Source organism: Syngnathus leptorhynchus, chromosome 4 (assembly GCF_054491065.1).
Source record: "Syngnathus leptorhynchus isolate UIUO chromosome 4, UIUO_Slep, whole genome shotgun sequence".
Lineage (NCBI taxonomy): Eukaryota > Metazoa > Chordata > Actinopteri > Syngnathiformes > Syngnathidae > Syngnathus > Syngnathus leptorhynchus.
Genome location: NC_141198.1, coordinates 445,633 through 472,844, shown reverse-complemented (window position 1 = coordinate 472,844; position 27,212 = coordinate 445,633). Strand labels below are relative to the sequence as shown.

The 27,212-nt window shown below is 46.0% G+C and overlaps 1 protein-coding gene across 14 annotated transcripts in view; it reads left to right on the top strand.

Annotated features, from left to right (window-relative positions):
• Positions 1–25,885, top strand: part of LOC147057589 (3-hydroxy-3-methylglutaryl-coenzyme A reductase-like) — a 54,936-nt gene extending 29,051 nt beyond the window's left edge. The window contains exons 17-23 of one of the 14 annotated variants that reach the window (XR_015065941.1): positions 2,656–2,796; positions 2,871–3,029; positions 10,003–10,421; positions 13,401–13,498; positions 18,109–18,220; positions 19,424–22,072; positions 24,530–25,865. Coding sequence is in view for 1 of the 14 variants with exons in the window: in XM_085910794.1 (XP_085766920.1) it covers positions 2,656–2,796; positions 2,871–3,029; positions 6,440–6,594; positions 6,822–6,864 (498 nt within the window). In the remaining 13 variants the exon portion in view is untranslated. Of the gene's footprint in view, positions 1–2,655; positions 2,797–2,870; positions 3,030–6,439; positions 6,595–6,821; positions 8,669–10,002; positions 10,422–13,400; positions 22,073–24,529 lie in introns of those variants that run through there. The other 13 variants (XR_015065944.1, XR_015065935.1, XR_015065936.1 and 10 more) reach the window with 13 other exon arrangements.
• The last annotated feature ends 1,327 nt before the right edge of the window (positions 25,886–27,212 follow it).

Below are 27,212 nucleotides of genomic sequence, written 5' to 3'. Positions count from 1 at the left end.
TATGTATCTTAATAACATTGAGCGTGGCAAAAAGACACCCAAAAATCTTAGTGGTTTGGTAAATTCCCTGACTTTCAAAAGGAAGACTCACACTACAGGTACTCAGAAACCCTATCGAATGACCAAGCTTCTCAGCCTATGGCTAAGGGAAAGCCTGGACACCTTGCGGGGATAACTTATTTTGACCACTTGTATCTGGGATCTTGTTCTTTCGGTCTCGACCAATAGCTGGTGACTATAGGTGAAGGTAGGAACATAGATCGACCGAGAGCTTCGCCTTTCGGCTCAGCTCTTTCTTCACCACGACAGACGGGTACATAGTCCGCATCACAGCACACGGGGCACCAATCTACCTGTTGATCTCCCCCTCTATCCTACCCTCAGTCGTGAACAAGACCCCAAGATACTTGAACTTCTCCGCTTGCAGGATTTCATCTAAGACACAGAGAGGGCATTCCAATCTTTTCCAACTGAGGAGCATGGTTTATTTTGACCCCTTCCATAGGTGGTGAGCCCGTGGGAAGGAAGTGCTGATTTTTATCTTAAGTGCTTCATACTCAGCTGCGAACTGCTGCAGTGAGAATTGAAGATTATGGCTTGAAGACGCCAACAGAACCACATCCTCTGCAAAAAGCAGAGATGCAACTCTGAGGCCTCCAAACCTCACCCCTTAAACTCCTCAGCTGCGCTTAAAAATTTTGCGCACAAAGGTTATGAGGGCAGCCTTAGTCCAAACCTCACTGGAAACAAATCTGACTTACTGCCGGGAATACAGACCAAATTCTGACATCATTTGTAGAGGTACTGAACTGCCCTTATCAAGGTGTTCAGTACCCCGTGCTCCCGAAGCAACCTCCACAGAACTCCCTGAGGGACATGGTCCAACGCCTTCTCCGACGGACCCTTCTCTCCAACACCCCTGAATAGACCTTACCACAAGGTTTGAGGAGTATGATTCCTCTGTAGTTGGAACACACCCTCCGGCCCCCCTTCTTGAAAAGGGGAATCACCACCCTGCTCTGCTAGTCGAGAGGCACTGTCCCCAATGTCCATGCAATGTTGTAGAAGTGTGTCAACAAGGACAGCCCCACAACATCAAGAGCCTTTAGGAACTCCGGGCAGATTTCACCCACCCTTTGGGATTTGCCACCGAGGAGTGTTTTTAACCACCTTGGTGATTTCAACCCCGGAGAAGCCCACCACTGCCTCCTCCAGGACATGGGAAAAGTTCTGCTTGAAACCTCAACGTTGAAATGTTTTCTAGAGGGGATTCTGCCAGAGGCTCCCAGCAAACCCTCACGATACATTTGAGACCAGGTCAGACCGGCATCTTCCCCCACCATTGGAGCTAACACACTACCAGGTGGTGGTTAGTTGACAGCTCTGCCCATCTCTTCACCGAAGTGTCCAAAACATGCATCCATACACCCCCCCCCCCCCCCCCCCCTTCAGTCCAGCTCACTGTGCACCCTGACCATTTGGCCCCTCCCAAAGGGAGCGCTCCAAGTGTTTGCCATTGAGATGCATCCGGACAAAGGAAAAAAAAGTCCAGAATTATCCTTCATCATTAGGGATCCTGTCATCGTGCTTTGCCTGGCCCCTCACCTCGGACCTGTTTGCCATGGGTGACCCTGCCAGGGGCATAAAGCCCCCGACAACTTAGCTCCGGGAATCATTGGGACACACAAACCCCTCCACCATAATAAGGTGACGGCTCATGAATAATATTTACAGTTAAATGTTATGAGAATGTTTAATGAAAATCATAATTCAACAAATTCCTTAGAGAGACCCAAAACAATAGTCTGTAAAGCATCATGTGTGTTTTTAAATACATAAAATATGTTGAAAGATAACAACAAAAACAAGGACTGAGATATATTTAGTCCTGAATTGCTGAGGTATTGCATATAACCCTCTTAGTTAGCCTGATTTCTTGGGGAAATGGCCTAGAAAAAAGGGCGAGCTGATTCATCCAGGGAACAGCATGAGTTGCCCTTCTCTGCTATGTTAGTGCCCTCATTTCATTTGTGGGGATTCGGCACAATTGTCACTTCCTTATTGATGATATGTTATGGTTTTCATTTGTTTAAAATGGAGACAGTGCACAACACATTGACCATGACAAAGTTGAGAAAGATGCTCGGTGCCAGGTTATAGCATAAATGCTAATTTACACCTGTAGTCTCTGAGCAGGTTAACAACTGTTAATAACTAGGCCCATTTCTACTAATACAAAATGCAGTTAGCCATCAAGCGATGACCACAGCCTTAAAAAAATCCAATTCCCAAAAGTGTTCTCTTTTGTGTTATTGGGGTTACAGTTGCCATGTGCATACATGAGCAGTGATCATAGCCACATAGTGGCAAAAACAGTTGGCATTGTGGTTAACTGCACTCAAATCTGGCTACAAAAACGTTATACTGTTTTGCCAAATTGACTAAAAGATTATATAAACCAGCGCCAACCCAGTAGTTGTACACCATACTCACCTGACTTTCATGCAGACAGCGTGGTTTCAGTTCATGCTCACTGACAATGTGAGTAAATCATTGTCGTATAGAAAATGAATAATTATTGTTTATGAAAGAAAACTCAATGTTCTGAGGTCTCAATTTGGCGGCATTTACCTACAGTGAGTACTATCATCATAGGTTTTGAAAACCACGGCAGAAGCTCTGGTGGAGGTCAATGTCAATAAAAACCTTGTTGGCTCGGCGATGGCTGGCAGCATTGGTGGATTTAATGCACATGCAGCTAACCTGGTCGCAGCCATATACATTGCCTGTGGACAGGTAATATCATTCTATCGCTGCTCATTTTATTTTGATTCCTAGGTTAATAGTGTAGCCTTATGTGTGCACCCCAGGATCCTGCCCAGTCGGTGAGCAGCAGTAACTGCATCACCCTGATGGAGGTGTCAGGCCCTACAGGTGAAGACCTTTACATCAGCTGCACCATGCCCTCAATAGAGCTTGGCACTGTAGGGGGTGGAACAAACCTGCGTCCCCAACAAGCTTGCCTCCAGGTATACTCACATTGCATGACCATAAATAATTTGTGCAAGTAGTGTAATTGTGCATTCACATTAATGTTGTTCTTGTGCCTAAAAAGGTATCAATGAAATATTGGAATGTTTCATTGCAAAAGTAAGATTTGTATTTGGCCATTTTTTCCTCAAAGACACTAGAGGGGGTCGAAAGACGTGGAGTGAGTTCAGATGCATAATATTGCTAAAAATGACAGCATTGGGACATCCCCATTAAATACGTATCACAATAAAACTGACAGCTCAGTATTATTGTTTTAAAATGTCTGATTTGTTGTGTCATGTACGAGACAGGACAACCAGGTGCAGCACAAACCTCAGCTTATTTAGAAAAAGGGAAGTGGAAGAATGGGGTTCCAGGTTGGATAGCCAAGGGATTGTCAGGGCTGAGTGACAACAGGTGCCGGGACACGGCTGGACATTTCACAGAGTTGCACGTAGGCAAGCAAGTAGACGGGCAGAACAGCAGGCAGGTGGGCAGGTAGGTGGGCAGGCTAGTAGGCGGGCAGACAGGCAGGCAGGTGGGGGATAACGGGGAAGGAGAACAGGCATAGTTGGTCGGGTCAGGCAATGTCCAGACCAATAGTTGTTGGGTCAGGCAGGGTTTGGTAATAGAGATCAGTTTGAGAGACGGCCAGAACGGGTAGCAACGCGGACAAACTGACAAGGAATGACGGGAAACAAGGGTTTAACTCTTTAAATGCCAATTATTTTTGGAAAAGACAACCTCTAAAATCCCAAACAATTTTGAGCATTTTCATTTGTTTTTCAAGGCCTACAGAATATTGTTTGCTATGGCTATGTAAACATGGGTGGCACCAAAGAAAGACTAGACTCCATTCTTTCAAAGAAGAAAAATGTATGATTCTACCTTAGACTGTTCTTTAGTTATCACAATTTGAAAATAGCTTGGTTTCACTCAAATCAGCAATCTCAGAAAATAAGGAGAAAGTGAGTTTGAAAATTTGTTTTTTGTGCAAAATTCTGCACAACTGTGATTTTGACACTAATACTTTTTGGTTTAGTGACGTCTCAACAGCCCTTCCCTTCTATAAAACATGAGCAAAATAATGAAAATGTATTTTTGATGGCAAAACCATTTATTGCCATATTTGATAATGTGCTCAAACAGCATTATTTTCACATTTGACAATCTATTTAGAAATGTTGGGCCATTTACAGAGATGTTTGCTCACAATGCGTGTGTGTGTTCTGCTATTTAAAAGGGATTTGTGCGCATCAGAATACTCGTCAGATGACAGCGATTAATCCGAACTGTGGCACAAAGCATACACTGTGTATGCCCGAGCTGGCGGTGGCTTCTGGAGCGGACTTCTGTGTCTGTCGCATACTCACAGCCGTCTCCTCTAAGTTCGCTCCATCGTGTTCCTCTACTGGACTGACAAAGAGCAATAGTTTGTTTAATTGTAAGCTACTTGAAAGCCAATCGCTTCTTTTTCGCTCACTCTCTGACTTCTTCCTCCATAACTCCACAACTACACTCTCCATTGTGCTCCCATTTGGGCTGGGCTTACACTTTACGTTACCTCTCTATGAACCAGCAAGAGCAACTCTGCCATCAAGTGGTTGGAGTTGACCACTACAATGCTCTATAGACCTGATTTTAAATGGAGAGGTGGCCAGGTTCCTTTTTGACCCATTAATAAAATTAAAGTAAGTTGACGGGAATCCTTGTCGACAGGATATTACGTCATTGTAAAATCTTTTCAAAAGATTTTCACAAAAAAAAAAAGACACCGCGATAAACGAACCGCGATGTAGCAAGGAATTGCTGTAATTTGAATTTCAAGTGACATCAGCGGCGCGGCGGTTGTTTACAAAAAGGAAAAAGATTAGATCACGGGATGACGAAGATGACGAAGGGCCCCACGTACTACCGGCATCATTAGCGGCTTTGTTTGTAAGTGACACGGAGGACGAAGAGTTTGAAGGATTTAATGATTTGGAGTGACACAGAAGGTTTGAAAACTATTATGGCTTTTACGCACGCCTGGTCCTACTCAACGGAGGCTGTCCGGGGACGATGGATGGGGCTCGGACATGGCTTTTACGTACGCCCGGTCCTACTCTACGGAGCTCTCTTTCACCTCCGTGGATGGAAGTCGGGGGCCGGCGCTCGGCCGGGTGGCTGTCCGAGGACGATGGATGGGGCTCGGACATGGCTTTTACGCACACCCGGTCCTACTCTACGGATTTCTCTTTCACCCCCGTGGATGGCAGTCGGGGCTGGCGCTCGGCCGGGTGGCTGTCCGGGGACGGTGGATGGGGCTCGGACATAGATTTTAAGCACGCCCGGTCCTATTCTATGGAGCTCTCTTCCACCTCCGTGGCTGGAAATGCCACCTCCAGGGATGGAAGTCCACGCTGCCGCACGCCTGGAAGTCAACTTTTATTATAGTATTATTATATACGAGATCTGTGGAATAACGACGAGGCTGACGTCAGAGCGCACGCGCGGCATTGTTGACAAATGACGAGGAATTTGATCAATCGATTTAATGGAGTGACACAAATGATTTGATAATATTGTTGTAATATGATAGTTATTTGAAATATACTTTATATATCGTTATATGGGTCTGTGGGATAATTAGAAATGCAACTTACGAGTCTGACGTCAGTGGTGCATATGCGGCGGACAGCGGCATTGTTTACATAAAGGACGATCAATGGATTTAATGAATTGGAGTGACACAGACGGTTTTATAAACGTGTTATTTATGTAATAGTTATTAGAATAACTGAATGTTACGTCAGGCCTGTTCTCAGCTCTTCGTTTGTATTTATGTCACGTTAGCATACCTATCGTTTAGCCTGTTGTTGCTCATTCATGTCTGTTCTTGATGTCGGACTTTGTCGAAGAAATTTCCCCCAAAATGCGACCTATACTTCGGACCGACTTATAGATGGTTTTTTTTCACGTTATTTTGCATTTTATGGCTAATGCGACCTATATTCCGGAGCGAATTTTAGTCAGAAAAATACGGTAATGTCAATGACGGGTATTTTGAATTGAATAGAATTGAATTGAAGAGTTGAATACATGCCCAGATGAGCACTGAATGTGTGAAGCCGCGAGTTGGCGTGGCAGTTAGTGAATGTGGAGCGGAGACGTGACCGTTTTTCACACAGGCGTAGGGGAGATTAGAAATTTACAAGCACCTTTTGGTGCGATGATAAAAAAAAAAAATCCCAGGGTTTTTGACAGACTGAACAATAGCATATGACTTTGACCAGTAACAATTGGCATTTTATAATTGGAATTTATTTTTTGGATGTTTTGGGAAAAGTGAAGGTTGCATTTTAATGCCACATGATTTTTCCCCCAAAAATCTTTGAGTCAGAATTTTGTTTGTGCGTGTGGTCAGATGCTGGGTGTACAGGGGGCCAGTGAAGCTTGTCCAGGGGAGAATGCCAGGCAGCTTGCCAAAGTGGTGTGTGCCACTGTGCTGGCTGGAGAACTGTCACTCATGTCTGCTCTGGCAGCCGGCCATCTGGTTAAGAGTCACATGACCCATAACAGGTAAGGATTTTTTTAGGTAGTATGCTATTCAAAATTAAATATTTTTGTTGTATTTAAGTACATTCTTATGTCATAGAAATAACCGAAAGATGTTAATACTGTACTTGATTTCAGAGTGATTGTTAAATGTAAGGACATCACAGGGCTTAAATTCTAGCTTATTTTAAACTAAGCTTAAATAAGCGTAAAAAATGAATAAAAAAAAAAAATAATAATTCTGTCTTTAGATCCAAAGTGAACCTCCAAGAGATGGGAACCTGTGTCAAGTAAGCCTCCTGAGAGTATGACAGCATGGCTCACCTCTGAGCCATGTCACTGACTATCAGCTAGTCCAGGATCATATCGCCAAATAAGGGACTAAGATGACTGCGGACTTAAAGTGCTTTCAAGATAACACGTGTATTTGGTCTGGACATGGTGTGGTCTGTTTCGCTTCGACTGTATGATTTTATTTCAATGTAAATTGAGTTTGTATAAAATCATACAATAAATGCAAATCACCTTTATAAAAATAAAAAAGTTAACTGTGTTATGTTGAACAGGTGCTGGTGCTGTATGGCATCAAAGGCTGCATAGGACACAACAGAAAAACTGCTGTTATGGACACAATTTCATTTTCCCACATAATTTTTGATAATTTGTTTGATTGAGCATAAATCGATTATGCGTACCTTAAGTGATGCACAATGTTGATGTAATAGAAAAGTGACTGTTGTGTTATCAGAGGTGGGCATTACATCCCAGGTACAGAATGGTCCATAAAGACACCCATTTTGCAGATGAAGGTAAAGGGATGAGAATGAAAAATTTTTTTTAGAACTTATTAATGAGGACTGAGGGTTTTCATCCATCCCAGTCATCATTCTTTCCGGATCAAGTGCTGACTCAACTCTCAGTACGTCCAAGGAACCATTTTGGCACACTGACACAGAAGTCTGCCAAAGACTGGGGTTTCCGTTTACGCTTTGTGTCACGTGTAATCCTTATGTTCAGAGTGTGACTGTTAAAAAGAAAAAAAAAACATGTTGATTTCTGTATGAAAGCGGTAACAAAATCAGACTCTAGTAAAATAAAGTTATTTTATTTTTTATCTTTTTATAAAATCGTATTAATAAGAGATTACATTGACAGAAATACTGCTGAGATAGGCCCCAGCATGCCCGCACCTTCGGTTCGGATGATGAATAAAATGTTTGAACGATCGACTTATTTAATTGTTACACTGTCAAGGAAATCTTGTAATATATCTAGGGGCCTTTGTGTCACTGTAGTGTCTTTCTACATTATTTCATTCATGTAATTTTATTTTATGCTTCATGTACACACCCCATTTGGAATATTCTGACCGGATCAAGGCCATTTCGATCAAGATTTTACTACCATCACGATTGAAAACAAATTGCCCTTACCATGTATGTCTGTCGTCAGTATTCAAATTTCTGTTATTGCCAGAAGCTCTCATTGCATCTCCATTAGGAAGTGTTAACATAACAGCGCAAGCGTGAAAAATTTGTGAAATAACACGTAATACGTTTAAAGTAGAAATGGACAGTAGGATGTTGACACGGAAGTCGTTCCAGGTTCGTCTTCTCATAGTATTTCTGGAATATTTCGTCAATCTACACGTCAAAATAATTAGTTTCGATTGAAAGTGTGAGGGTGGCACGGTGGGGCACTGGTTAGCATGTCTGTCTCACAGTTCAGAGGTTGTGGTGTGGTGTTTGCATGTTCTCCCCGTGCTCAGTTTCCTCCCACATCCTAAAAACATGCTTGGTAGGCCAATTGAGCACTCCAAATTGCCTGTAGGTGTGAGTGTGACTGTGAATGGTTGTTTGTTTATGTTGTTCGTCTATTGGCTGGCGACCAGTTCAAGGTGCCTAATGCCTGAAGTCAGCTGGGATGGGGTCTAGCACGCCTGTGACCTTTGTGAGGAGAAGCAGTTTAGAAGATGAAAGTGTGTTGCATGAACTTGCAAGTCCCAGTCCAGGGTTCGGCAACCCAAAATGTTCAAAGAGCCATATTGGCCGAAAAAAAAAACAAAAACATACCTGTCTGGAGCCGCAAAAATCGAAAAGCCTTTTATAATGCAACATAGACTGTCAATACATAAGTTGTATTCCTACCATTAAAATAATGTAAAAAATAATGGTATCAATTTGATCATTTCTTCTTGTGGCCCATTAGAGTTCACGTACCTGCATAGCAGAGCTGTCTGTTCAATATTGGTCATGTCACACGACTCATCCATCACAGGCAATTGAGAAAGCTGGAGCAGAATTGATGTCCTTGATCTGCTGATCGGTGATATTGTTTGTGCGGAGAGGCATGTCTTTAATTTTCTGAATGATCTCGGTTTTGTTCTTGAAGTCCGAAAATAGGACTCTGATGTTTTAATGAATGAATCAGTCATGAACTCGCCATTGGCGAATGGTTTTCCGCGCTTTATTATCTCCCGGGCTGCAACATAACTTGCAGCAGTCGTAGAGTTTGGAGATGCAATCCACTTATTGAAACTGTTTTTTCGTTCCCCAAATTACACCTTTCCTCTCAGTTCCAACAGGGTGATCGGCAGCAAATTTAGCATGCTTTAGCTTAAAATGTCGCTTCAAATTCTTCTTCTTGTTATTCGACAACTTCTCATTGCAAATCAAACATGCAGGCAATGCTTCAGCATTGGCAATGAAAGCAAAAAGTTCAGTCCATTCTTTCTTAAAGCCTCTGTTCTCATCAGCAATATTTCTCTTTTTGTCTTTTGAATCCATGGCCCATCACTCACACACCTGTTTGTTTACAACTCATCTGTGCTGTGTCGCAGGTATGACGCAATTTTGCTATTTGGCGTCATTCTTCAGTATTTTTAATAGATTTACAACTACATACATTTTTAAAGCATAAGAATTCTTGTGTCATGATAACCATAGAAAAACCATATTTAAAAAACCAACAACAACAAAAAAAATCATATTTTTCCATTTTCATGCATTTTTGCAAAAACTCCAGGGAGCCGCTAGGGGCGTGCAAAAGAGCCGCATGCGGCTCCGGAGCTGCGGGTTGCCGACCCCTGTCCTAGTCGGATCAATATTTTAGTGCCAAGGAAACAATACATGTGATTATAATTTTAATCTGAACTCTGGTCAGATTAAAACATTTGTATCCACCTAAACAGCCATGGTCAGTGTCATAGTCCAACAAATCACACATAAGCCAATTTACAAAAACCAACATGCCTGAAAGGGAAGTGGGAAGAAAACATCAAGTCAAGTTTTCGTGACACAAAAAGATAAACAAAAAAAAAAGATGTGAATGTTAAATTGGTGCACATAATTTACTAAATGGAGGGCGATGTCTTTAGGATGGCTGCTGGATAATATTTTGTACGACACTGTCCTGTTTTTGTTTCACAACCAGGAAAATGGAACACAGGAAGGAGTGTGAGAAGGAGACAGCAACAAGACAAACAAGAGCAACAAAACAACAAGCAGAACATGAACACTACAAGTCAGCCATTGCAAAAGAGAAAATCATATCATGGACTAGGAAAAGGCCAAAGTTATCCGCACTGAAGAAAATAAACATCAGCGTTGGATCGGGGAGGCCATTAAGATCCGTAAACGAGGCCCGAAGACCATCAACAGGGACGAGGGAGCCTACATGCTCTCCACCACCTGGAGCGGCATTTTGGAGAGGTGAACGGACAGCAGAGGGCGTGACTCATCTGTCAAATCTGACAGGTGAGTCACGCCTTCATCCATCAGCTGATAAAGACACGTCACAACCACACCAGTGACACTCTGATGAAGGCGGAAGTACACGCCGAAACATGTCAGGTAATGCAACCTAAAATAAATTGTTTGTGATAAAAGAACCAAAAAAGTGATATATATATATATATATATATATATATATATATATATATATATATATATATATATATATATATATATATATATAAAATGTTCCAGCATCAAATTACTTGTAGTTTTATTAAAGTGGCACATAATCCTTCATCTTCACCTTCATCTTCTTCCGTTTATCCGGGGTCGGGTCGCGGGGGCAGCAGCTTTAGGAGGGACTCCCAGACCTCCCTCTCCCCAGCCACTTCCTCCAGCTCATCCCGGGAGATCCCAAGGCGTTCCCAGGCCAGCCGAGAGACGTAGTCTCTCCAGCGCGTCCTGGGTTGTCCCCGGGGTCTCCTACCGGTGGGAAATGCCCGGAACACCTCCCCAGGGAGGCGTCCAGGAGGCATCCTAATGAGATGCCCGAGCCACCTCATCTGGCTCCTCTCAACGTGGAGGAGCAGCGGCTCTACTCCGAGTCTCTCCCGGATGACCGAGCTTCTTACCCTATCTCTAAGGGAGAGCCCGGACACCCTGCGGAGGAAACTCATTTCAGCCGCTTGTATCCTGGATCTCGTTCTTTCGGTCACGACCCATAGCTCGTGACCATAGGTGAGGGTAGGAGTGTAGATCGACCAGTAAATCGAGAGCTTTGCCATTTGGCTCAGCTCTCTCTTCACCACGACCAGTACAGAGTCCGCATTACTGCCGACGCTGCACCGATCCGCCTGGCAATCTCGTGCTCCATCCTGCCCTCATTCGTGAACAAGACCCCAAGATACTTGAGCTGGTCCACTGTTCCACGGCCAGGACGAAAGCCACACTGCTCCTCCTGAATCCGAGGTTCGACCTCCCGACGGATCCTCCTCTCCAGCACCCCTGAATAGACCTTACCAGGGAGGCTGAGGAGTGTGATTCCCCTGTAATTGGAACACACCCTCCGGTCCCCCTTCTTAAAGAGGGGAACCACCACCCCAGTCTGCGAATCCAGAGGCACCGTCCCCGATGTCCACGCAATGCTGTAGAGGCGTGTCAGCCATGACAGCCCCACAACATCCAGAGCCTTTAAGAACTCCGGACAGATCTTATCCATCCCAGGGGCCTTGCGCCCGAGGAGATTGTTAACTACCTCAGTGACTTCGACCCCAGAGATTGGAGAATCCACCTCAGAGTCTCCAGGCCCTGCGTCCACAATTGAAGACGTGTCAGTGGAATTGAGGAGGTCTTTGAAGTATTCTCTGACACGTAGCCATGACAGCCCCACAACATCCAGAGCCTTTAAGAACTCCGGGCGGATCTCATCCACCGGTGGGGCCTTGCCACCGAGGAGTTTTTTACCTACCTCAGTGACTTCGACCTCCGAGATTGGAGAGTGGAGGCGGCTCAGAGTCCTCAGGCCCTGCTTCCACAATGGAAGGCGTGTCGGTGGAATTGAGGAGGTCTTCGAAGTATTCCCCCCACCGACTCACGACATCCTGAGTCGAGGTCAGCAGCACACCATCTCCACTGCAAACAGTGTTGACCGTGCACTGCTTCCCCCTCCTGAAACGCCAGATGGTGGACCAGAATTTCCTCGAAGTCGTCCGGAAGTCATTCTCCATGGCCTCGCCAAACTCCTCCCACGCCTGGGTTTTTGCCTCAGAAACCGCCAAAGCCGCGTTCCGCTTGGTCATCCGGTACCTGTCAGCTGCCTCCGGAGTCCCGCAGGCCAAAACAGCCCTATAGGACTCCTTCTTCAGCTTGACGGCATCCCTTACCGCCGGTGTCCACCAGCGGGTTCGGGGATTGCCGCCACGACAGGCACCAACAACCTTACGGCCACAGCTCCGGTCGGCTGCCTCAACAATGGAGGCGCGGAACATGGTCCACTCGGACTCAATGTCCCCCGCCTCCCCCGGGACGTGGGAAAAGCTCTGCCGGAGGTGGGAGTTGAAGCTCTTCCTGACAGGGGATTCTGCCAGACGTTCCCAGCAGACCCTCACAGAGCGTTTGGGTCTGCCAGGTCGGACCGGCATCTTCCCCAACATTGGAGCCAACCCACCACCATGTGGTAATCAGTTGACAGCTCCGCAACTCTCTTCACCCGAGTGTCCAAAACATGAGGCCGCAAATCCGATGACACGACTACAAGGTTGATCAACAAACTGCGGCCTAGGGTGTCCTGGTGCCAAGTGCACACATGGACACCCTTATGCTTGAACATGGTGTTCATTATAGAAAATCCGTGTCAAGCACAGAAGTCCAATAATAGAACACAGCTCGGGTTCAGATCGGGGGGGGGGCGTTCCTCCCAATTACGCCCTTCCAGGTCTCACTGTAATTGCCCACGTGAGCATTGAAGTCACCCAGTAGAACGATGGAGTCCCCAGAAGGAGCGCTCTCCAGCACTTCCTCCACGGACTCTAAGAAGTGGGTACTCTGAGCTTCCGTTCGGTGCATAGACACAAACAACAGTCAGGACCCGTCCCCCCACCCGAAGGCGGAGGGAGGCTACCCTCTCGCTCACCGGGGTGAACCCCAATGTGCAGGCGCCCAGCCGGGGGGCAATAAGTATGCCAACACCTGCTCTAGTCGGAACCTTTCTGCCTCACACACCAGCTTGGGCTCTTTTCCAGCCAGAGAGGTGACATCGCATGTCCCTAGAGCCAGCCTCTGCAGCCCGGGATCGGACCGCCAAGGTCCCCGCCTTTGGCCGCTGCCCAGCTCACTATGCACCCGACCCTTTTGGCCCCTCCTATAGGTGGTGAGCCCATTGGAAGGGGGACCCACATTTTCTTTTCGGGCTATTCCCGACCGGACCCCATGAGCGAAGGCCCGGCCACCAGGCGCTCGCCTTCGAGCCCCAGCTCCAGGCCTGGCTCCAGAGAGGGGCCCCGCTGACCCGCGTCCGGGCGAGGGAAAACGACATCCATATATTTTATTCATCATAAGGGGTCTTCTGAGCCGTGCTTTGTCTGGCCCCTCACCTAGGACCCTTCTGCCATGGGTGATCCTACCAGGAGCATGAAGCCCCAGACAACATGGCTCCTAGGATCATAGGGGCACGCAAACCCCTCCACCACGATAAGGTGACGACTCACGGATAGATCATAGATCGCCAAAAAATTTTTTTCACCATTGAAATCTGATGTGTTTTCAAAGTGTTCCTTTAATTTTTTTGAACAGTGTATATTTGTATAACATGTAATATGTCTTGTCACCGAGGGATAGTAGGAAACGCAATTTCAATCTCTTTGTGTCGTGACGTGAAGAAATTGACAAGAAAGCAGACTTTCTTGACTTTGATGTAGCTCCTCTGACGGAAAAAGTGGGGGCACATAAAACATATGAATGTAAGCCAATTGTTGGGTTGACTTCCACCTTTAGCTGGACGCGTCAATTGACGCGCATCACAACTTTGCGTCATGACTACTTAATACGCGTTTTTAGGAAAAATTTGAAAAAATCTGACTTTTATCGACTTAGCATGCTTAGTAGAAAAACAAAGACAAAAACCTATTTACATTAGTTGTGTGCAAGATACAGCAGTTTATACCTAGAACAGCTAGATGCGTCAATTGACACAATGGAACATTATAGCATGCACAGTATTATATATATTATCCATTAAAGGGAAATGTGCTTTCAGCAGTTTGCAAACATATTTTTTAAGGTTGTGTTAAACTTATAATCATATCAATATAATATCTAGTATTGGAGTGCTCGTGTGGATTGGTGGGTGGCGAAGAATGTGCAGGCAAACTGCATGAACTTGTTTTCTTCGAAGTGTTGTGGAACAGGCCCAGACAGGGAGTACCTCAAGGTTGGTGAGAAACGAGAACATCACGTCCAGGTGGTCGGGCTTCGCGGGGAAAACCCAATCGCCTGACCACAGCAATAACACCTAGACGGGGAGGAGATGGCCATCGACCAATCATCACACAATGTTTGGCATGTTTTAATATTCACATTGTGTTTCTTGAAAACTGGGCAACCCGGAAGAATGTGTCGTCTTTTGGTGGTCACAAAAACGGAAGAGTTTTAGTGTAAGGGACCCGGGACCCAGGCCTGTATTAGTTCGCTTTGTCAGGAATAAACAATTGGTAAATTTGGTCTGATTGATCTACTGGTCTTCTCTTTGACAGAACGAACTCACAAAATTGTTAGGTGCGCCAGTGTGTGGATTGGGACATAGCAACTCGTGTTAAGTGTTGAACGCAATTTTGAGTCAGATCAATAGCTAAAATCCGTATCCTAACACCATGTAACAAAGTGCAACAAAATATAATAAAGTGTTTGTTTACATGTTTACTCGACCCGCTTCCAGCCAAACTAAAGAATTATTTCAAATCTTAGGACCGTCCGTTTTAAATATAATTAATCTGTTTGTCTCCTCTGGGATAGTGCCAACACCCTTTAAAACCGCTATCATTAAACCGCTACTTAAGTGACCAAATCTTGACCCGCACTGTCTCAGTGATTATAGGCCAGTTTTAAATCTCCCATTTATAGCAAAACTTCTTGAAAAAGTAGTAGCGCAGCAGCTTATTGATTACATGATCGCTAATAATCGATTTGAATCTTTTCAGTCTGGTTTTAGAGCTAATCATTCCACTGAGACAGCACTTGCTAAAGTGACTAATGATCTCATAGCTATGGATTCAACACTTCATCGGTATTGTTACTACTCCATCTTAGTGCTGCCTTCGACACTGTAGACTTCGATATTTTATTAGAGCGTCTTAAAGGTTGCGTTGGTATTTCAGGGTCAGCACTAGGCTGGTTTCATTCATATCTATCAGACAGGACGCACCGAGTGGTCCATGGCAATACATCCTCTGAGCTCTATAAGGTTACGTGTGGTGTCCCACAAGAATCAGTACTAGGACCAATTCTATTTAATATTTATATGATTCCGCTTGGGGACATAATACATAAATATAATATTAGTTTTTAGTGTTACGTGGATGACACCCAATTATATATGCCGTTATCAATGACAGATCCGCAGGACTGTTGTAATCTTGAGCCGTGCCTCGCAGAGATCAAGCAATGGATGTCTCTCAACTTCCTTCGTCTTAACCCAGATAAAACTGAGATGTTGATAATTGGTCCAACTCGTTATCAACATTTATTTAAGCAAACCACTATAACTATAGATAACCGTACTATCACTCAGAGTGATACTGTAACTAATCTCGGGGTAATATTTGACCAAACACTCTCCTTTCAAAAGCATATTAAGAATAAAACCAGAATTGCGTTTTTTCACCTTCGTAATATTGCTAAGATTCGCCCAATCCTCCCGGTGATGCGGAAATTATTATACATGCGTTTATCACGTTGCGCCTGGACTACTGTAGTGCATTATTCTCTGGTCTTCCCAAGTCCAGCATCAAAAGTCTACAGTTAGTACAAAATGCTGCTGCAAGGCTGCTCTCACAGACAAGAACATTTGATCACATTACCCCAATATTAGCCAACTTACACTGGCTCCCGGTCCATTTAAGATGTGACTTCAAGGTTCCTCTATTACCCTATAAATCATTGCATGGCTTAGCGCCTTCATATCTCATCGACCTAGTTGTTCCTTATGTTCCGTCTCGTAACCTTCGTTCGCAAAACGCTAGTCTTTTAGTGACACAGAGGGACAAGAAAATGTCTGCAGGGTCTAGAGCATTTTCTATTCGGGCTCCAGAGCTCTGGAATGCCCTACCAATGGATATTAGAACTGCTACCTCAGTAGAAACATTTAAGACACGTTTAAAGACATATTTCTATGTTATGGCCTTTAATTAACCTGTAGTGGCCGATTCGGCTGGAGTTTGTTTTTGCTCTCTCTCCCCCCGACCCCACTCTCCCCACCCCTGGGAGGTGGTTAGGTGACACCCAAGCTGACAGCGGCTATCTAGATTCTCGTGGACCAATTCAGGATGAGGGAACTGCAGCGGATTACCCTCTTCGAAGACACTGCCAGGACAATCAAGGGCACCTCCGACAGCTCTTCGCTTTGGCCTGGACATCCACTTTTTGATTTCCATATTATGTATTTTATGTGCCCTCTTTGCATCCATTGCAGCCTGGCGATCCAGAAAGGGGGATCCTTCCATCTGTGGTCCCTTCTCAAGGTTTCTCATTTTTCTTTTGGTAGGGGATTTTTGAGTTTTTCCTTGCCCTTTTGGGAGCTCAAGATCAGGGGATGTTTTGAGAATAATTGTCCATTGTTTGTCTATGTGAAGCCCTTTGAGACTGCTTGTGATTTAGGGCTGTACAAATAAACTTGACTTGAAGTGTAAGAAAGTGTAACAAAGTTCTTTCACAAGCATTTCTGTCACAGACCTGCATGTTTGTGCTTGTTCCTAATATCAGACAGCCTTATCTTTGCAGGCAATGCAAATTTTAGCCATACATTTTCCACATACAGGACGTCTGCAAACATCACAGACGGTTACAGTTCTGTTGCGGCTACATCCTACTTTTATCTGACAAGTCACTTTAGTTGTCAATTTAAAATATATATAAAATACGGCTCCATAAGTGTCATCACTTCATGTGTCCCCAAACTGTTGACTCTCTACTCATCCCTTCCAAGGCATGGCTTCACGCCGAGGCGGTACTTTGTTCCAACTTCAGCTAGGACCCAAAACTTGATTCCAAACTTGTCGGGTTTATTTGGCATATATTGAGTGAACCTACAGCGAGTTTTTGTTGGAAACAGCTGTGAATCCTGCAGAATATATGCCTTCTGACTGTTCTCAACAAATCTGTCCAAAACCCATGATATCAAACAAAACTTGTCTTTCTTGACCCTCTCTCCACGAGTGGAACGCACATCAAAACGGATGTACTTTTTTATTTTTTTGAATCGGTCACGAGGCATTGCTTGACGAAAGGCTTGGCATCCATATTTTTCTGACCATAGCAAATCTAGTGGAAGGTTCTTGGCATTAAAGAGAAATGTGCTTTCAGCAGTTTACAAACATATTTTTTAAGGTTGTGTTAAACTCAAAATCATATCAATATAATATCTAGTATTGGAGTGCATGTGTGGATTGGTGGGGGTGAGGAATGTGCAGGCACACTGCATGAACTTGTCTTCTTCAAAGTGTTGTGGAACAGGCCCAGGAAGGGAGTACCAGACGAAGAGAGTACGGGACGGTACGGGACGAGGGGAGTACCGGACGATAACAACCTCAAGGTTGGTGAGGAACGAGAACAAAGAACAACACCACGTCTAGCTGGATGGGCTTCGAGAGGAAAAAAACAACCTCCTGACCAGAGTGATGACACCTCGACGGGGAGGAGATGGCCATCTACCAATCATCACACAATGTTTTGCATGTTTTAATATTCATATTGTGTATCTTTAAAACTGGGCAACCCGGAAGAATGTGTCGTCTTTTGGTGGTCACAAAAACGCACGAGTTTTAGTGTGAGGGACCCGGGACCCAGGCCTGTATTAGTGCGCTTTGTTAGGAATAAACAATTGGTAAATTTGGTCTGATTGAGCTACTGGTCTTCTCTTTGACAGTACGAAAATTGTTAGGTGCGCCAGTGTGTGGATTGGGAAATAGCAACTGTGTGTTGATCGCAATTTGGAGTCAGATCCATAGCTAAAAATCTGTTTCCTAACAATTTCTTGGTGACCCCGGCGTGATGTCAAGAGAAGGGTAATTGACAACTCGTGGTCTGTATCCAGGACACCGGACAGCGTTTGGGACGCTGTCTCTCGCTCGGCGAACCGTTTGGAATAAAGTGCACAACGTTGAGCTGGTACGTCTCCTCAACCCTGAGCGCTCATCACTGATAAGGTAAGCAGAATACCTGTTACTATAAGTCGAAATTCTGCAAATTGAAAGAGGAAATTTAAGAGGAGACTGTTGTTCAGATCAAATAAAGTTTGCAAGAAGTTAAGATACATATGGTGAATAAATTTGGAACTTATGTGTGTGACGTGCACGGTAATGTGGCAAAGGAGCATGTGAGACACCGAAAAGTTTTCGCGAAATTGGAAGCCGACAAATTTTTTCAGGGCTTTTCAACAACTTGGGACATGTTGTGGCCTGCTACGGCAGTTGCAGCAAAAAGAGACATGTTAGAGGACGAGCAGAAAGGCGCTGGCTGGCGTAAGCGCAAGGTGCTCGAGAAGCACATTAGGGAGAGGGAGGAAGAGCGACGCTCTTTGCACAATTTGACAACAGCTGCAAGAGGTTTGTTCGCCACTCAGAAGAAACTGCCCGTAGAAAGTGTTGTTAATGGGAGAAAAGCAGAGGAGGTAGAGAAAGCTGGCATAGACTTAGTGCAGAGAACGAGGAGCTAAAGAAGAAAGTTGATCGAGATGATGAGCAGCGTAGACAGGAAGCGCAGATGTTAAAATGGGTAACGGAGAAAATGAGACAAGACGCAAAGAGCGAGTGGAGACAGAAAGAGTGTTCACAGCGGGACGGCAGCGAAGGTGAGGAAGAAGATGATGTTGTGATGCAACAGAGGAAAATGTTAGCGTACGCGAATCAGGACAGTAGCAAAAGTGCAGGCAGGGAGAGAGAGAGAGAGACACGGAGAGAATATAATTTGCGGAGTGGGCCGAGGTGCAGAAAAAATGAATTGATGTGTTTGCTGGTGACCACATCGCACGGTCAGCACTACGAGCCCATGGTGCTCTGTGATGTGACTGCGATGATGGAAAAGATGCCCCCACTACACAGAGGAGGCAAGGTGTGGCTGAACAAGTTTTTGGCTCTGATGAGTGGACAGAGCTGTACACTTGGTGACATGCGACAGATGTTGGCAGGAGCATGCTCCCTAGTGCAATTACAGGCGATTGAGGAAGCAGCAGGCACAGCGAGACTGGGGAGGGATGTGCCCTTGCCACAAGTAGCAGCGCCCCTGTTTGAAAACATTAAATTGACTTTCCCACAACCCACCGATCTGGCCCCCACTATGTTTCCTTATGATGTGAAAATGTCACCTGCCCAACATTATGTAACGTGTGGAGAGTTGGATTGAAACCACAGGTCGCCATGCCGCTCTCACGCACGAGGCAGAGATGCTCTTCCGGACGGCGCTGGTGGATGGACTTCCGCCAGATGTGAAGAAGCAGCTAATGTCAGACCCTGACATTCTGGTTTGTGCCGAGGAACGATTTAAACGTCATCTTTCGCATCACTGCAGAATGTTCACTGAGTCACAAGCTAAAGTTGATAACGAGACAGACGCATTATCCAAACAGTTGTTGAAATTACAGTTGGCAAAAATGCATGGTGAAGCTAAACAGTCTAAATCACAGAAAAAGGAAATGCAAATGTCACAGGCTCCTCAGGTGGTGGGGCGCGGAAGGGGCCAGTTCCAGGGCGGATACAGAGGCCGGGGAGGGAATGCACCTGCTTACCCGGGGAGGGCAACATACAAACCCCATTCACCCAACGAATGCTTCATCTGCGGCGAAACCGATCACTGGGCAAAAGAATGCCCGCAGTATCGACCGCGCGGAGCCGCCCGCCCAGCCGGAGGCCCGCCACATAAACCCGAGGCGCCGATGCAACAGGCAGGAACAGCTCCGTCTGCTGAAAGGCCCTGGCAACAGCCACAAACACACGGAGGTCAGTACTACCAACATGATGATCTCTGGTGTGGACAATTTGAATAGGGCTGCCCGGGGAGCCAGAGAAGCAGTGGCCCAGCGGAGCCAATGCTTCATGTGACAGTGGAGGGAAAACCTGTGCAGATGCTGGTGGACACAGGAGCAACATATTCATCCATAAACACTGCCCTTCCTGTATCCTCACTGTCAAAGAACACAACAACTTTAGTCGGCTTCTCGGGAAAACCACAAACTCTGCCTTTTACCAAACCACTTAAAACTGTGATCACCCGGACGGGGTGTAGACTGTGGCACAAATACATCCATTCCACAGACACTCCGATCAATTTGATGGCGCCCCTACCAACAGAAGCAGAAACTGCAACCATCTACTGGGCCAGGCTGGAGCCAGAGACCCCTGCTGGTGGTGGTGTGTTCTCGACCTACCTACTGTGGAAACCCTGGATCTGCTCACTGGCGCCATACCACCCACCTGTTGATCCTTTGCATTGCACTCTATATTATGACCAAAAAAGTGATGATGTATATCGGAATTTGTTTAAAGAAATTGAAGGGCACATGTGGGATTTAACTTCATCACGCAGTTTGATTGGTAAAGAGGGAGTTGCAGCGGCAATGAACGGACATGTGAACAAATGCAGTGGTTCAAAATGACAGAGAAAGGGGTGCCACACATTTCGCTGGCTATTGCCCCAGGACACGAGCCCAGACAATTGAGCTCAATGGTCAAGCAGTTGTTGCAACAGACCGATTGGCGGAAAACTCACATTCCTAATTTGTACTGGTCTGAGTCTCAGAATGCATACCAAATTAAACAACCCATGGCAGACACAGGATTGCTGGAGATGATGTTGGTGTCCCGCGGTTCAGTAATCTGGACGGGGAACACCCCGACTCCTGTTTGCCTCTGTCGCTCTCACATGCGTGCCGCCCAGGATGCCACATCCCCGGAACAAAAATCAGTCTGGCTGGCAGCGAAGGCTGTCAAATGATCAGATGGCTTGTGGGTAGGACCCAAAGGCCAGCCCGCTCTTCCGGAGGGAAGGCTAATGGTGGAGGTCCTATCACAGGCACACACACCTTCCCATGTGGGTCCCCATGCCATGATGATCCATCTTCGAAGTTGGTGGCATCCCAGACCTTTGGACGTGGTCTGAAATTTCGTTGCGGATTGTGAGTCCGGCCAGACATTCAATGCACGTCCTACGTTGAAGCCTAAACCCGGCCTGTTTCAGCCGACGCCGTGGCCGGGAGCAGAGGTGATCATTGATTTCACCGACATGTATACAAGAGTGAATGGGAAACGCTTTTTGCTTGTGTTGGTTGACGCTTACTCAGGCTGGCCTGAGGCATATCTGTGCTCGAAGGAAGATTCTGGTGCTGTGATCAAGGCTTTGATCACCCATTACATCCCCACACATGGTTTTCCGGCCCTGATCCGCTCTGACAATGGTACACACTTTAACAACAAAGCCTTGGCCAAGGTGGAATCAATTTTGGGTTTGAAGCATCGATTTGGCAGTGTCTACCATCCTCAGAGCCAGGGCAAAGTTGAACGAATGAACCGGACGTTGAAGGAAAAACTGGCCAAAATTATTGCTCAAATGAAAATGAATTGGCTCCAAGCGCTTCCGCTTGCCTTGTTGTCTGTGCGGCAATCTGTTGACAGGCACACTGGATTTGCACCGTTTGAATTGATGACTGGTCGTCTAATGCCAGGACCAGCAACGACGCTCGTCCCACCGGAGGATGTTACGATACCAAATTTGTCTCATACAGCATACTGGTCCTATTTGTCTGCTTTGGTGTCCAGTGTTTCTGCACAGATTGGAGAGAAATCCGCTGCGGCTGTGGCGGAGGAAGGCGTGTCGGTGGAGAAACAGCTCACGCCATACATGTACGTCCGAGTCATCTCCAGAAAGTGGACGGAGTCTCGGTGGAAGGGCCCCTTTCGTGTCTTGGCCAGGACGTCTCACGCGGCCCAGCTCGACTTCAAAGGACGCCGGTGGTATCACTACTCACACCTACGTCCGGCCCCAGAGTTTGTTCCGTCATGATGAAGGTATTCCTGTTTGGCCGTGTCCCGGACCCGGCCAAGAGGGGGGGGGGGGGCAGAAGGAGAAGGAGCAGCAATACGGAAAAGTAAAGGGGAGGGCTCGAAAGGTTTTTTGATTTTTCAGAATTAATATTAGATTGAAGACTCTAAAAATTGTCCCTAGGTATGAGTGCGAGTGCGGATGGTTGTTTGTCTCTGTGTGCCCTGCAATTGGCTGGCAACCGGTTCAGGGTGTCCCCCGCCTACTGCCCGATGACGGCTGGGATAGGCTCCAGCACGCCCCGCGACCCCCGTGGGGACAAAGCGGTTCAGAAAATGAATGAATGAATATTAGTAGTGCTATTTTTATTAAGTTGTCTTTTTGTGTGGACATTGATGACAATTAATGAGACCATCCAGGGGAAAAAGTCCCAGATTCAAATTTCACCCACCTATAGACAATATTGATGCAGAGGAAAAGTAGTTTATGAAGCTGAGGTGAACACAACAGAAGAGCTCTCACGAGAGGAACAGGGAGGTTTGAGACAGAGATGTGACAGCGGAAATTGGCAAACGTATGTCACGTTGTTTAATTGGACAGAGACAAACCAAACGTTACAGGACAAACTGGAAAAGTACCAGAGAAGGGTGTGGAGGAAGCAAATTGAACAGGTAAGGGAAGTATTGGATTTAGCCCCACCAGACAGAGAAGGGACATGTATTCACCACTGTAAAGAGGATGGACAGTTTGTAGTTGCTTCATGTCATGGACAAAAGAAGTTGACATATGGAGAAAGTCAAAGTCAAAAAGTCAAAGTCAAAGTCCGCTTTATTGTCAATTTCTTCACATGCCAGGCACACAAAGAGATCAAAATTACGTTTCCCACCGTCCCACGGTGACAAGACACAGTACACAACACATACAAGCAAATAGCACAAAGAGTAAAAACAATAGATAAGAGCGCTGAATAAGTAATAAGCAAATAAACTAAATAAATAAACAATAAATAAATAGACAAATAAGAGCAGCAAAATGGAGCAAGCACGCTAATAGCAGACAGCTAGATCATAGCGCAAAAGAACAGGACGTCATGCAGCAGAGGGTGGGGGGGGGAGGGAATTCAGGATCCGGACAGCTTGGAGCACGAAGCTGTCCCCGAGTCTGGTGGTGCGGGAGCGCAGGCATCTGTATCTCTTCCCAGAGGGCAGAAGTACAAACAAAGAGTGAGCGGGGTGACTCTCATCACACACAATCGCAGCCGCTTTGCGGGTGAGATGGGAGGCGTAAACTTCCTTCAGGGAGGGGAGTGGAGCCCCGATGATTTTACTCGCAGTGGTCACTATGCGCTGCAGGGCCTTCATGTTGTACTCAGAGCAGCCACCACCCCACACAGCGATGCAGCTGGAGAGGACGCTCTCAATGGTGCCACGGTAGAATGTGGTCATGACGGCGGGAGGAGCACTCGCCCGCCTGAGTTTCCGCAGAAAGTACAGGCGGCGCTGGGCCTTCTTCGCCAGCGACGCAGTGTTGGTGGTCCAGGAGAGGTCCTCACTGATGTGCACCCCCAGGAATCTGGTGCTACTCACTCTCTCCACCACAGCTCCGTCGACGGTCAGCGGCAGGTGGCGGGTGTGACCCTTCCGGAAGTCAATGATAATCTCCTTGGTCTTGTTGACGTTCAGCAGAAGGTTGTTGTCCCTGCACCAAACGGCCAAAAGGTCGACCTCCGATCTGTAGTGAGTCTCGTCGCCACCGGTGATCAGACCCACCACAGTCGTGTCGTCGGCATATTTCAGCACGCGGTTGCTGCCGTAGGTCGCAGTGCAGTCATGCGTCAGCAGGGTGAAGAGCAGCGGACTGATCACGCAGCCTTGAGGGGCCCCCGTGCTCAGCGTGATGCTGCCGGAGACACTGTCGCCCACACGCACTACTTGAGGCCTCTGACAGAGGAAGTCCAGTAGCCAGTTGCAAAGGGAGGTACTGAGGCCCAGCTTGACAAGTTTGCAAATGAGACGCTGTGGAACAATGGTGTTGAATGCAGAACTGAAGTCCACAAACAGCAATCTCACATACGAGTCCCTGTTCTCCAGGTGGGTGAGGGCAGAGTGGAGGGTTGTTTTATTTTATTTATGGTTTTTCAATGCTTAGGGAATGAGTTTGGTTTGTCCTCAGTTGAGAGGGCATTGGAGAGTCACGGCATAAAATTATTCACTAAAAAAGAAAGCCCGTTTTTGACAACCATGTGACTCAACAAAATATGACATGTTTAAAGTTAAAGGGAACCGGCATAAGTATTGGGACAATAGATTCCACATGGTGCAAATTCAATTTGTCACTGACTGTAACCTCTCCTCTCTTGTAAAGACATCTGGTTGTGGTGTGGTGATGACAAATTATATGATCGCTTGCCAAAGAATGCATCAGGTATCTGTGCCCTTGTGTCTTTGATAATTCCTGTGGTGGTTGTCCCCATTGAAATACAGAATCTCAATTGGGACCTGGAGTCCCCATTGGCGGAGCTCCTGAAGCGAGCCAAAAGAGACGTTTTGCCCCCGTGGTTGAGCGACGACAATCCAACATATATTGACGCTATAGGAGTGCCCCGAGGTGTACCAGATGAGTATAAACCCGTTAATCAAATGGCCTCGGGATTCGAAAGTATCTTCCTATGGATCACCCCCAATAAAAATGTAGACCGTATTAATTACGTTCACTACAATGTCCAACGACTGGGTAATTATACAGCTGAATCAATTACCTCAGTTCATGAACAATTGGCCGCAACGTCATTAATGGCGTTCCAAAATAGAATTGCGTTGGACATGCTATTGGCTAAGGAATATGGTGTGTGTGGAATGTTTGGTGATGCATGTTGTACTTTCATCCCAAACAACACGGCACCAGAGGAACGACTGACCAAGGCATTGGAAGGACTAAAGACAGTGAACAAAAAGATGAAAGATCATTCAGGTGTACACACCGATATTTGGTCTGATTGGATGAAAACGTTCGGAAACTGGAAAGGGCTCATCATGTCTGTGCTTGTTGCTGTGGCTATTTTTACTACAATTATGATGTTATGCGGTTGTTGTATTCCATGTATTAGATCACTCGCTGTCCGGTTGATTGAGAAAACCGTAGGCCCGTTGCCACCGATGGGCCAATATGGGAAGGAAGGACTGATAGCACGCTGGTAGTTGTTTGCTAGAGTAACGGGTGATGACCTCATAAATGAGGTCATGAGAGGGACTAAAGAGAAATGTGCTTTCAGCAGTTTGCAAACATATTTTTTAAGTTTGTGTTAAACTCATAATCATATCAATATAATATCTAGTATTGGAGTGCATGTGTGGATTGGTGGGGGTGCGGAATGTGCAGGCACACTGCATGAACTTGTCTTCTTCAAAGTGTTGTGGAACAGGCCCAGGAAGGGAGTACCAGACGAAGAGAGTACGGGACGGTACGGGACGGGGGGAGTACCGGACGATAACACCTCAAGGTCGGTGAGGAACGAGAACGAAGAACAACACCACGTCCAGGTGGATGGGCTTCGAGAGGAAAAAACCAACCTCCTGACCAGAGTGATGACACCTCGACGGGGAGGAGATGGCCATCGACCAATCATCACACAATGTTTTGCATGTTTTAATATTCATATTGTGTATCTTTAAAACTGGGTAACCCGGAAGAATGTGTCGTCTTTTGGTGGTCACAAAAACGCACGAGTTTTAGTGTGAGGGACCCGGGACCCAGGCCTGTATTAGTGCGCTTTGTTAGGAATAAACAATTGGTAAATTTGGTCTGATTGATCTACTGGTCTTCTCTTTGACAGAACGAACTCGCAAAATTGTTAGGTGCGCCAGTGTGTGGATTGGGACATAGCAACTTGTGTTAAGTGTTGATCGCAATTTGGAGTCAGATCAATAGCTAAAAATCTGTATCCTAACAGCATCCATACACCCTCCCAAGTACAGCAACCCAATAAATGCATCAAGCTCATCATCTGATATATCCCACAACGGATCAGAGGTGCGGGCATACTCAAGAGTGCAGCGGTTGACGTGACGAGTCATGCCTTCATCAACAAGTAGTCTGAATGCATCAACAGGTGTTCGGACAGTTCTGGTGCAATTTGTAGGACCTGCTTTTGCTGTAAATACATTCTGTACCTGCATTCGTCCAAGGGGTGCTGTTACTCCTAAAATCTTCCACTCTGTGCCATCTTTGCTGCTAACCTTACAGCCCACCTTACTTTCATTGTGTAGAGCACTGACTGGAACAGCAACCCCTTTTATAGGGTCCCCTTCTTCTCTGTGAGAAGATGCCTCCTCCACTTCGATAGCATCCCCCTTTTCTCTGTATAAGGGTGCCGCCTCTACTCCTACCGCGTCCCCTTCTTCCATGTCTGATGTGACGGCATCGGAGCTCGACGACGTTACTGCATATTCTTCGGTATCACTGCTTGTTGATACGTCATCAAACTTCACCAGAGACGTCATCGCCGCTGTCTGTATCAAGCAGGTTCTGAAGATGTTCGAGAGCCTGTTTGGCAGTGTGGCGATGTGGGTGCGTGCTTTGTTGTTGTAGTTGTGACGAACACGGGTCGCCTGGCGCTTCAGCCTGCTTACTTTCTTTTGAAAGTCGATGCGACTTGGATTTTGTTCTCTTCATCTCTAAATTATGATACAAATTACACTCGTCACTCCGCTACGATATCCTCACAATTACGTTCTCGGGGCGTGCACGCGAACAAGACGATTGCGATAACATGACGTGAGCAACAACTTGTGATGTGCGACGGTAACGTGTCGCATCGATGGCGCGTCAATTGACGCACCCCGCTCTTAGAGGTAGATCAAAACGGCCGCTGTTCTCGTGTTAAGGACATTTTAGCCCTGTCAAGCGGAGATCAAAGACTGCAGATCCATTTTTAAAACTCATTTGAAGACCCATTTTTATTATTTGGCCTTTGACTGACTTTCGACTGTTACTGTTGTTCTGCTACTGTTTATTAATTTGTATTTCAATTTACTCATTTCAATAAATTTGTATTGTACTGTATTGTAAATACCTACCTACCTACCTACCTACCTACCTACCTACCTACCTACCTACCTACCTACCTACCTACCTACCTACCTACCTACCTATCACTAAAATAACATT